The 13,413-nt window shown below is 37.9% G+C and overlaps 1 protein-coding gene across 4 annotated transcripts in view; it reads right to left on the bottom strand.

Annotated features, from left to right (window-relative positions):
• dgkh (diacylglycerol kinase, eta) overlaps nt 1-13,413 on the bottom strand; it is a 174,102-nt gene that overhangs the window by 78,907 nt on the left and 81,782 nt on the right. For all 4 annotated transcript variants that reach the window (XM_042068970.1, XM_042068969.1, XM_042068971.1 and 1 more), the window contains 5 exons: nt 11,320-11,445; nt 11,031-11,133; nt 3,939-4,101; nt 3,323-3,431; nt 2,675-2,814 (listed from right to left, as the gene is read on the bottom strand). In XM_042068970.1, coding sequence (XP_041924904.1) covers nt 2,675-2,814; nt 3,323-3,431; nt 3,939-4,101; nt 11,031-11,133; nt 11,320-11,445 — 641 coding nt within the window. The remainder of the gene's footprint in view (nt 1-2,674; nt 2,815-3,322; nt 3,432-3,938; nt 4,102-11,030; nt 11,134-11,319; nt 11,446-13,413) is intronic.

Genomic DNA, 13,413 nt, shown 5'->3' with positions numbered 1-13,413 from the left:
TAAGTTTCATAAAGTGAAGGCACAGCAACTAGAAATGTAAAGATTTATTCATAGATAATCATTCTTCTGCCAAGAAATATATTTCCTCTATCTGAATGGTTGCCAAGCAACGTCGAGACGCAGCTACTTCAACTTTTGTATCAAGTTATGTTAGAGCAGTAATATAGAACGAAATGCGGTCAAGGTGTATGCTTGTGCTGGATTTTACAACGGCATCGAACGCGATTCAGCCAATCACAATCAAGGACCGGAACTATCAGTTTTAGAAAATCTAATTAACTTCACTTGTTTTCCGTATTATAGCCTATTAGTGATATTTTTCTGCGGTTGTGGAAATAACGGATTAGGCTAATGTACAAAACATATTTCTAAGCGATTTTAATCCATTTCAAGGACATGGCTTTTAACTGTACGTGAGGTTGTAGCCAATTTGCATGACATTAAATATAGCCTACTGGAAATGTGTATATATATTTATATATTAGTCATCTTATCGATAATTGCTATCTCAGATCCTGATGTCACCAGGGAGGAGATTAGAATCTTCTCTGACAGTATCACATATTTATAACACACCCATTTCTATCACTTTCTCTACATGTATGCGGACATGTGCAATTTTGTGGCTGGACTCAACTTCAAGAGCAGACAGCTGTAACTTTCCTCGAGTATAACTGAGTGTAACAACTTTTGCACATTTTAAGCCTACACTCTCTGGGTATATTAAAGTCTGTCAAGCTGAAATCACCAGGGGTAAGTAGTAATAGTAAGCCTGAATTTTCAGTGGTCCCCAAGCCTTAGAGAGGAAAGAAATGGATCCCTGAGGTGTGATGCCTATAAGGTATTTGATAGTGTTATGGTGTTTATATGACATGACTGTGGCGTATGTCATGGAGCCTTTCGGGGCTTAGTGCTTTTCTAGACTGGTTACTACATATACCTGGCAAGATTTCATAAAATAAAGGCAGAGCAATGAGAAATGTAATGATTTATTCATAGATCATTCATCCGCCAAGAAATGTATTTCTTCTATCAGCATGGTTGCCAGGCAACACTGAGTTGCAGCAACTCTACATTTTGTATCAGTTAAAATGCAGTCAACGTGAAGGGTTGTGTTGGGTTTTACAACAGCATTGAATGGTATTTCCGATTCAGCCAATCATAATTATAGACCGGAACTATCCATCTTAGAACACCACACATAGACACCAACGTCCACAACAGATTTGTCTTCTTCTTTTTATCCTACAGTACACCTCCTATGCCTCAAAATTGACACACTCTAGTTTCCTGTCTTGTTCTTGCATGAATTCTAGTTTCTCTCTGATATGGTTTGCCCATCTTGTAAAAGATCCTTGATTACTACCTACACAACCCTCTCCGATCTTGAGCAGCCAACTGTCAAAGATTTATAGAACACTATCTCTGCAACCGTATATTCTAATTATAGATACAAGCAGTCTTGTATACATTCCAAGCATAGACACAGGCATGACAGGATGATTGCCGATTGAAAATCAAATTGACGGTTCTAATTAGGATTTCTTAAGTTAGGATAAGATAGGAGGTCTGAGATAATAGAGGACACAGTTACTGTATGAGTTCAGGATTTGCTTCTGTAATAGGATCATATGATTTTATCTATCTTTCAAGCTATTATCTATCTTTCAAGGTAGGAAAAGCAGTTACTGTAGGATATTTTTTCTGTAATGAGGCTCCAGGAGTGCATGCACCATGGCACGTTGCTATTATGATGAGTGAACGCATCTCTGCAGAAAAAATCTGCTTGCACAAATGACCATCTATGCAACAGCAAGATTCCACCAAAACTTGCTGTGCTGAAACAGGTGTTTGTGTGTGACAAGCAGAGTATACACCCGATAACTGCATTGGTCACTAACTAGCAAAGGCACTTTGTGTCCCGCCTGGCGCCGCGATGCACCAGCCTTAAGATAGGGCTCATTATTTTTATGCCTGGCGATAATATTAATTTATAAATAATAACTAATACATTAGTCATTTTGAGTGTGGATAAGGCATTTGCAATGCACAAAAAAGACAGCTTTAAGAGACATCTAGTGAGTATTAACTCAATATACTATGCCAGTAATTGATTCATGTCAACCAGCACGCCAGCAAGTTTATTGGGAATGTGTTGTAGGCCTGCGCATGCTCAATTTGCACAGAATTAAGATAAAATGAACCTATTGTCTCTCACGCACTTTCCTAATCACTTTTGGAAAGACAAGGAGACAAACTTATTTCTTGTAATCATGCAAATGTCATGGAGTTCATTGTCGGGAGAAAATGTCGAAATAGATCTGTAAAAAACGTAATGAGGCTGGCTATCAACGTACGCCTGAACAAATGAAATACAGGTGGAAGACCCTGAAGATGTTGTATTATGCAGTCAAAAGAGGGAATTCCACCAGAGGAGATTTACGTCATGACGTTTGGAGCCTATTTGTATTTGTACTTGTACTTATTCGGAATTATGTCGATTGCTATGTAAACAGGAATATGCTCAAAATGTGACATTCTACTTGCTTGTAAACAGGTTAAACAGAATATTGACATAAACGGAATTTGGGCAATAAACTGATTCAAAACTATTTTTTCCCGGCATGAAAACGTGCTGATTGATATGGATAAACCAACAGTTTAAGGACAATACCTGTCCAGCATCTTGGTACTGGCCCGCTCCAGCTTTTCTAGGATCTGAGGCAGCTGTGTGTCATCATCACATGATGGTCCCCAGCCAAGTACGCGTGCCAAGTCATTTCCAGTGCCCAGTGGCAACACACCAAGCTGGCACTGTAAGGGAAATGCATGCCCTTAAAAATGTTGTATCAACATGCAAAATGCATTTGCATTAAATAAGCTAGCACAACACTTGTGCAATGTTAGGGTGACCAGATACAGTACACATACACCATATGCATGACAATGTGGACCATGACCATATGCAAAACAATGCTTTGGACAAAGGCGTCTGCAAAGTCCCATAACCATAACCATAACAATGTGGGTCTGTTGCAAATGCTGAGAGGTAACCTAAAACATTGATATAATGCAAATGTCTATGTAACTAAGTAACAAACCTTCTGTCCTTCAGCTTGTAAATACCCATAAACACCCAACAGTTTGATTGACATCCATCACAGCCTCTTGACTGCTATAATTTCTCAGCCACTGGATGAAAGACAGGCTTACAAAAAAACTTACCCTAACTGCTAATGTCGGCTACTGCTATTAAATAGAGCATACTCTATACCATAACGGCGTAAGCGAGAGGAAGGTAAAAATAAAATAAAATACTCACCTGTTTATGAAGACTGAGTTTGTCAATTTCTGATAGTACCCAACCCACACTGCCATCTCCACCACAAACAAGAATTCGAAAGTTATCAAACTTCTGGAACAAGCGAAGTCTGCAATAAAAAAAAAAAAAAAATATATATATATATATATAAATATATATATATATATATATATATATATATATATATAATAATAATAACAATTATATTCCATTCCACTCCATTATTACTCCACAGCTGAGATGATTTGCATTGTTTTTTTAATCAGGGCAGCAGTTTTCAGATTACATTATGTGCTTACAGAATTGCAAAGGGGTTCTCGACTGTTGTAGAAAGAAATGGCTGATCTTTAATGCAATATCTACTTTGCCCATTATCAGCAACCATTCATCCAATGTTGCAACGGCACATTCTGTTTATTAATCTGATATCATTTTAAAAGGCTAACTGAGAAAACATGGGGAACCCTTTTGCAATTATGTAAGCACATAATGTAATGCTGCCCTGAGTAAAAAAACAATGCAAATGATCTCAGCTGGTATTCTGTCTATACTGGAATGGAAGGGAACATTTCTAAAATGTTTTTGTCAGTTTCCAAACAGGAACAAATTATCTTACCCTAAATGGGGTCCTCCATTCACCAGATCAAACACTTGAGCTGGATTCAACAGCTGTTTGAAACGTCGCAGGAACTTCACCCCTTGATTGTCACCACTTTTAGAATTTACAAAGACCAGGAGTGGACTGGCACAAGATGGGGGACATGTAGCTTTCCAGAAGCCTATCACAAAAAAAGGACCAATCACACATCCTATTCATCAGTGTTTATTCACACTTCTTCTACATGTAAAAAACATGATACATTAATGGGAAAAAAAAAACACATGTATAAAGCATGTGACCTGGTCAACTGGAATACAGTGCAAAGTACACCATTTAAAAGTATCAGAAATGGGTCATTCCATGTCAAATCAAACAGAATCCAGGAAAATCCAGGTTGCTGCACAGTCTCAGATTTTGCTCAAAGTTTGTCTACATAATGTTTAGGTCCCATAACTAAGACTTGCAAAATATTTTGTTGTACCCGCATGGCATCAAACAGTATTTTGTGTGCAAATACAATACAAATACACTACTATTTTGACCCAGTGCAAAGCGTATTCTTATCACGACGCAAAGCGTATTCCTATCTTACACTCAGATTTTTTGCCATGCGCTTCTTTTTTATTAAACAATGTGCCCAGAGGTGTGGCAATTAACAACCTAAGGTGTGGTCTAGCACAGCCTTTCTGAAACTTCTTTGACCTGAGGCCTGGTCATGGCAGACTTTGGGGTCATAGGGCCCACCTACACGTACCCCAACCAGCCCCCCCCCCCCCCACCCCCCCCCCCCACCCCCATCAAATTATCATTATGATTATCATTATCACAATTATTATTATGCTATATTATTATACATGCACTTTCACTTAAAAGCAGTCAATGTTTAAAGTGCTAACATTGTTCACAAAAACATACATTAGTAAAGCAGTCCTTACTGGACTTACACCCACGATGTGTAAGATATAATAATTACAATAGTTAATTGCTTTTGCTTTGTTACATGATGCTTGCATGAGAAATACTTCTCAAAACAACAGCAATTATATGGGTGCTATTGTTTTGGAATGTTTCCCTCATGCAAGCATCATACACACAATCATACACACAAATGTACATGCTTTTTACTGAAATTTCATTTGAATGCCTGAATGTAAGGATTCAGGAAACACGATACCAGCTTTTGTGTATGATAAACGGTGGAGCAGATTAGCGTATATCTCTGATCTGGAGATCTTTAACAGGAACGCTACAATAGCTTTTGGCCACGTTATATTCAAATTTGACTATAGGCCTACAATAGGCCTACTCAATGCTAGATAGTGTATTATACAGTCAATGCTTTGTTTATATTGACGTTGCAAGAATCCACGTCGTTGTATTAACTGCTGTTAAATAATTAAATAGCGTTCCAACAGGTTGAAGTGGAGCTTTGGTACCAACGTTATCTGGTAGGCTAGTTTCAGACGCGCACACGCATTCATTGAATGAACGCTCATACCACCACTTAATTGTATGGCTTTGTTTAATGACATTGAATTCACCCTTCGCTAAGTCCCGCCCTCCTTAGTTACTGTTGCTATGCCTGACAAGCTTTAGCACCCTGCACGTCTATTACATAGGGGGAGAACCGGGACTTTTCAATGAAATGTAATTTACAAAGACATCGTACCACACTGGAAGCTAATATTTTGTCACTAGCAACCTACATCTGTCCTCTGTCAAATACAGTTGGAATTTCATCTCTGAACAAAACCGTTCATGAGCTATTTAAGCAGAAGTCGAATGTGCGTTTTGTTTCATTCAACTCTCCTGGCCAGAATGAACAGGAGCCAACTCTCCTGGCCAAATGGAACAGGCATGGGGGAGGAAAGAAACATACCATTTAAGCTATGTACTTCCCACAACTTCAATATTTGACAACATATCATGAATGGTACTTCAAATAGGTGTTATTTTTAATAGATTGCTGATGGGCTATACATCTTGGTGAACGTCTGTTAACAACTTCTTGCCGTTATCGTGAAGCGTGTATCTCTCGGTTATGGAAATATCATGCAATATGCCATTTTTATAGTTAGAACAATATGTGTTCCCAATTATATCATGTTTCTATAGTGTAACATGCTATTTTACTGTGTCTTTACGTGGGTTAGGGCACCACACATTCAAATAAGTGCCCTTCATGACCCACAGGCCTTCAGTCTCCACAGGTTAACATGGCAAAACTCGAAAAGCTTGTCAGACCTCCCGTGCCTAGTGACGGGTTGCTAAGCCACGATTGGCCTGTGGCGGTTTTCGGGTGTGGCTTAGCGAAGGGTGAATTAGCAAGTATTTCCTCCTGATTGCAGAAACGCTTGTTTTCTCTTTCTGTCGTTCCGCGGTTCCTTGACATATTGCGCAGCAAATTATCAAATGAAGCACCGGGGCTAATTACAGTGCATGAAAATGCACTGTACTGTTCTTCCTAGGCAACAACTTCTTATTATTATTATTCCGCTCACCACTTTTTCCGTACGCTATTTCTCTTGAACAGTTTAACTTAGAAACTTCATTCAAACTTTGTAACGTAGGTATTCAAACGGACGAAGCTGCTATGTCTTTTCAACTTTGAAACTTTTATACTTTTTAAACTATTAAAGAAAAACTTTTTAAAAATCCCCATAGACTTAACATTGCCGATTGTGACATCATAATACAGCCGTTAAGAAATTAGAATCCTATGGCAGGTGTTCAGGCCACCTGGATCAACTGCCAGTCTCAGGCTTTAAGCATATAAACTGGCCCTATTAAGACTACACATCCTGTTCAACTGCTTCCTCTGCCAAAAACTGTTTCAAAATAAAAGTCCTCACTACAACATTTCACTGTTAAACAATTTAACCCTTTAAACTACTGAACTTTTTAACTGTTCAGCCATTGTAACTGTTACTTGTCATCAACTATGACTCCTACCCACTGTAGCTAGTTAGCATCTTAGCATTGCTAGCATTGTTAACATTTTTAGCAAAACTGCTAAAAATGATTAGCTAAGTTAGCTAAGTAACATGGTTATCATAGTTAGCATGTTAACATTGTTAGCATGTTAGTTAGCATTTTTAGCAAAACTGCTAAAAATGATTAGCTAAGTAACATGGTTAGCATAGTTAGCATTGTTAGCATGATAGTTAGCATAGTTAGCATAACTACTAAAATGATTAGCTAGGTTAGCTAAGTCACATGGTTAGTATAGTTAGCATGTTAGTTAGCATAATTAGCATAACTACTAAAAATGATAAGCTAGGTTAGCTAAGTCACATGGTTAACTTAGTTAGCATGTTAGCATTGCTAGCATAGTTAGCATGTTTAGCAAAACTGTTAGAACATTTTAGCTAAGTTAGCTAAGTAGCATGGTTAGCATAGTTAGCATTGCTAGCACTGCTATAAAACATTAGCTAAGTAGCATGGTTAGCATAGTTAAAAATCTTAGCATAACTGCTAGCAAACATTAGAGCCATTCCAACTTTCAGTTATCGTCAAATATCTACTTATACACAGCCATTAAACTATTTGAATATCAATATTCATTAAACTGCTAGAAAACATTAGCTATGTTAGCTAATTAGCATGGTTAGCATAGTTAAAAATCTTAGCATAACTGCTAGCAAACTATAGAGCCATTCCAACTTTCGTCAAATTATCGTCAAATATCTACCTATACACATTCATTAAACTTCCAGTCTGTCAACAACTTTTAAACTATTTACCTTCAACTTTTAAACGGTCTACTTTTAAACTATCTATTAAACTAGCTGTCTATCAACAACTTTTAAACTATCTACTGGCTATCAACAACTTTTAAACTATCTACATTCAGCTTTTAAACAGTCTCCTTTTAAACTATCAACTTTTATTAAGCTATGCAGCCATCATGTCTATCCTAGCATCACCGTAGTAACCATCTCTGTATTATCTATTTTAACTATGATACATGATATTTTACATCACAACTTTAGCATTTTCATGCACTGGTAATTCCTTGGAATTGCATTTCTAGTTTCACTCCACTGCTCCGTGGACCAGCAGTCTCCACGTTGCGGACCGGTAATAGACGAGTGCAAATATGTTTAGCCTATACTCTGCTAGTTACAAACAGGTTTTAGTTAAAGATGGTTTAGTGGAATACCTGTTCCATACGGTCTCGCGTGCAAGCAGAATCCAAATGCGCCGGTGACCATCAAAATACGTTGTTTGAAGTCGCGCTGCTTGCTGTTAAAGGGAATGACATATGTCACTCTCTTTGGTTTAAAGGATGTTACACCCAAAACACACCCATAACTGATTAAGAAACATAAGAGCAACCGTTTTGAACAATGCGCCCAGCATTTGATCATAAAACCACGCCATTAAATTAGCGAATGTGAACTGGACACGCCATAAATGTCTTTAAACTTTGCGCCTCTGACCAGACGTTTCAGATCGCCAAGATAGGGACCACAGGATTTTAACATAAATATTTCACAAGCCTTGATTTTGGGACCCATTCTTGATATAGACAAGGTTTGAACAAAATCGAAGACGGTTCAGCAACAACTGTATCTGATTTGACACGGAATGACCCAAATCACACTGAAACTTAAAATATTAGAAAAACACACTGAAAAATTCAAGTAGTGAATTAGTGAGAAAGACAGATAAATGTGATAGTCACTAATTGTAACAAGAAGAAAGGGAATTCAAGTATTTTTCTCAAAATAACTGTGGTAGAAAATTGCTGCAGTACTGTTACTCAGTTATTAATTCATACTGTGGACAATGAATTAGTAACAGAGTGTGGTTGTTAAAGAAACACTGTGAAATGCTCTCACTGCAGGGCAATGGTTTCATTAAATGCACCAGGAGCTGTGAGGATTTTGAGACCAAATGATGTTCAGGTATACCGCACATGTACTGTAAACACAGAAATGAATACTGAGCAACCTACCGTGATCAGTTAAGGGCTGTATATTCAAGATTAATCATGTGCTGCATTCATTTCCATTACAGCTACACAACCGGTCAAAAGTTTGGGGTCACTTATTTCCATTCCACTCCATTGTACACAGAATACCAGCTGAGATCAGTTGCATTGTTTTTTTAATCAGGGCAGCAGTTTTCAGATTACATAATGTGAATATTTAAATTATGCTGTAGTGTGGTTGGGATGGAGGTGCATTTCTTCTCAAATGAAAGACAACCACAATCAAGTCTAGTCCTCTCCCTCAGTCTTTCTTTAGCAACCAAGAGAGAGGAAAAGGGAGGGGGTGGGGGTAGTCACGAAGCTGCAACACGTGCCAGAAGCAGCCCAGAGCCAATTAAGATGCTGCTCTCCTCCAGAGCACTGAGCACATTCTCAGGAAGGGAACCTACACATGTGAGGCTCTGGGGTGGGGGATGGTGGATATTCTTATTACAATCCCTTCCCTTGTCAATTCCAGCATGCTACTTATCTGTCTTTCTCTTTTTACAAATATTGCTCCACTTTCAGTTCAGTTTTGTTATTGCAATGGAGCACTACACTGATACATATTATGTCTATAGGCTCATTATCAGTCATTATTAAATCTGTCCATTAACATGTTTTTACTGGACCGGAAATATCAAAATCATTGATTGTCAAATGTATCCCTACTTTAATTCCAGCAAATAATAGTCAAGTCAATTTATTAATACAGCACATTTAAATCATCAGGGTTGACCCAAAGTTCTTTAAAAAATATTAAATAATAATAATAACAAAATAAGAAATAACATAATTCAAAATACAAATTGTTAAAAATAAAAAAAATAATAATAATAGTAGTGAGTATAGTAGTGGTCATAGTGTTAATAATGAATTAAAATAAGCAAAGGAAATGAAAATTAAACTAAGAATGGACTTTAAGGGCCCTATTTTGACGATCAGAAACACAGCGCATAGCATATCTTATCACGACAAAGTTTAATCCTATTTCACTCACAAATTTTTTGCCATGCACTTCTCTTTTATTAAACAATATGCGCCCAGGGTTGTGTGAATTAACGACCTAAGGTGTGGTCTGGTGCATTATCTAAAAATTGCTATCTTACACCATCTGAAAAGCATTACACCACTAACCAAGAAAAACCTGGTTTATCAGCTGAAGACGCACTACAGTAGATGTAAGCAGCAACTCCTCTGCAGGATAAATGTCCTTAAGTTTTTGATTCAGTCATTCAAACATTACTGGGGTAAGGGTTTCTTTTTTCAAGCTATGTTTTCGATGGTAACCCATTGTCAGTCAATAGTGAAAGTCATTAACTGTGTATAGAGATTGAGAATGTGTCGTCATCATGCCATTTTCCCATTGGTGAACGCAAAGCATTTTGGGGATCTGCGGCAATCCATGCCCATGTAAACCAATGTAAACGGCCAAACGTACCCATAATCTTGGTCACGTGTTTTAGCAATCTCTATAACTGTTTTGTCGCTGACTATGACACCACAGTGAATTTAGTTTAATTTTGCCTATGAGTTCAAATAACAGACAAGTGCAGATGCTTGTAGCTATACTCTGCTAGGTTTTAGTAAAGCATGGTTTAATGGAATACCTGTTCCATACGTTCTCGTTGGCAAGCAGATTCCTTCAAATGCGCCGCTGCGCCGATCAAAATACCGATGCGCTGTTTAAAGTTGCGCTGCTTGCTGTTAAAGGAAATGACAGATGTCATTTCCATTGGTTTAAATGATGTTACGCCCAAAACACACACATGAATGATTAAGGCACCGACGTTTGATAACAAAACCACCCCCAATGTGGACTGGACAAACCCCGAAATTTGTTTAAGCTATTCGCCAGCAACCATGCGTTTTAGATCGCCAAGATATAGCCCTTTGTTATTTATGACCATAGCCTAAAGAAAATAATTTGAACATCCAATGACGGTGTCTCTAAATTGAGCGAGATTAAACATCACTATTTTTATGGCCAGTATAACTCTGAATTACACAAGTTCCAAAGTGAAAGCAGAGAAGTTCTGTTTGTCTGCTTGGTACATCATAACAGAGGGTTACATACAGAGGGTTTACTTTTTAAGAAAAGCATTTTAAAAAAATCAACCTGGTCAGCATACCATCTGAATCGATACTGTTGAGTGCTGTGGGTGGGATGATGGACACTTTGCACTGTCCAAGTGGACATTTCCGTGGGTAAAGATCCATGCAGGCAGTGTGTACCTGTCCAAACACAAGCACTGTCACACTGTTTATCGCTAAACATCAACTTAAAAAAGAGCATGACATTATGACAATATTTATACTGTGAATACGTTTTACATTGTCTAAAACCTAAAACAGTTCAACCCACTGGAAATGAATATTTGCAGGTAATATCATCAGATAAATACCACATGAAGATCTTACCATGGTTTTGCACCACAAGCAGCGCCAGTCCTGCAGGCGAAGGACACTGCCACAAGTTTTGTCACATACTGCACACTTGGCACTGACAGGTAAGTTTCCCTCCAACCATTGATGTGGCATTGCAATCTACAGAATAGTAAACATTTTAGCTTTTCCTTTCCTGTGCTCCCTCCACATAATAACTATGGGCCTCATTCACCAATCGTTCTGCTGGAGAAATGTGTTCTTAAAGGGAAAGGATTAGCTATATTTCCCCCTCTGCTGGAGAAATTGTGCATTATGCTATTTCAAACTGTGGAAAAAGGTAACGATGAAGCACATGGATTTGTTTACAAGCTAGCGCAACGGTTAGCATAAGTTCGGAAGAACAATGTGGATGTTACAAGGTAAGAAACACGATTTAAAACAAGTTTCTTGTTTCTCACTTCTCTTTCCGGGACGGTAGTCTCAATGTTGCAAGGTTGGTTTTCCGCCTGGGAACGCTAGGGGCAGCGGGGAAAGTCACCATTTCCACCGGAACAGGACCATCCATATGATTTCTAAACGGGTTTATTACGTTGAAATAGTTGCCAAGGTCACCTTTAAAACCTACTTGTTTGTGCAAAACAAACCAGGGTTTCCCCAGATTTGACCACCCCAAATGTAAGACTTTTTAAAAACCTTTTTAAGACCACTTAAATGAAAATTAAGACCTACATCGCATTATGCGGTCGTAAAAACACCAGATAATCCCAATAATGATTATTAAAAAAACACTTTCCCATGATATGCTGTCTCTCCTCTCGACTGATTATGTTGATTCTTGCCGCCGGCGCGAAAACTCAAAGTATTGTTTGCGCATACTCCAAGAAATTAGACTAGTGTTGTCACGATACCAAAATTATTGTTATACTTTTTCAATACTCCCTAAAAAATTTATTTGATATGGAGGCCCCCACCACCTTGACATCATCAGTAATATTGAATATAGTGTGATCATTCACACCAGTGGCCATCCTAGATTCTGCTTGACACATGCACAAACGCACACGAAAAATGATGGCTTATATCATATGTTTCTATTTCATATATCTTGGAATTCATATGAAGTGTATATTTTATTAATAATGTATAGTATTTTATAGGACAGTTTTCACCTCACTGTGTGTTCACTGTTTGCTGAGTGTGTTTCACTAATTCACAGATTGGGATAAATGCAGAGACCAAATTTCCCTCTCGTCGGGATCAAAAGAGTACATTTATATACTTATACTTTGGCCTATAATCAAATGCCTGACCTCTTTGGAAAGCTGCAACACTGTAGTTTCTTGGAAAACAATCAGAAAAACTGTGTGATGTACTGACACAGAGTTACAAAGGCTAGAATATTGTTTTCTCATTCTGCCGGATAACAAGCATCTCTGAACTGACCACATTTCAGCCCTCTAGGTCACTTGATATGACTTAGAAACAAAACTGAGCCCTAGCATCAGGTCTTGTGAAGCTGTGTGCAAAAGTAGATCAATATAGAATGAAAACTGCTTACTTAGACCATTATTTGCCAAGGTACGCTCATGCGTTTTGTAAAATGCCCTATGGAAACTCCCCATAGGACTTTTGGTTATCAAAAATGCATACTGACATATGCTTACTGCATATGAACCCCTACGTGTAGAAGCATAATCTTGGTCTCAAATGAAAGGTAACACACTAAAGTTTCATGCTTGCATTTGGATTATACTTCAGGGGTTCTGATATGGAATGACTACACTAAATATGGAATAATTACAAAAAATCTACAATTTCTATTTCAATTCAATTGGTGGACATCATCTGCATAACTAATATGGATCAAATGACATGAATATTACATTTCTATGGATTCTTGTGAATATTTCAAGACCCAATATGCTATATTGCTAAGGATATACACTGCAGCTAGAAGGTAGGGAAGGACCAAAAGCGGAGGGGGGGGGGGGGGGGGGGGGGCAATTTTAGTAAGTTTAGTAAGTATAGTAAGATTAATCTGACAATGTAAAGCACTACACATATTTTACATGACAAAGATTTTCATGTATTGATTCCCAAAAGTCCAAACTTTCAAATGATGTATAA

This window comes from Alosa sapidissima, chromosome 2 (genome assembly GCF_018492685.1).
Source record: "Alosa sapidissima isolate fAloSap1 chromosome 2, fAloSap1.pri, whole genome shotgun sequence".
Classification (NCBI taxonomy): Eukaryota; Metazoa; Chordata; class Actinopteri; order Clupeiformes; family Clupeidae; genus Alosa; species Alosa sapidissima.
This window is presented reverse-complemented; position numbering and strand designations above follow the sequence as displayed.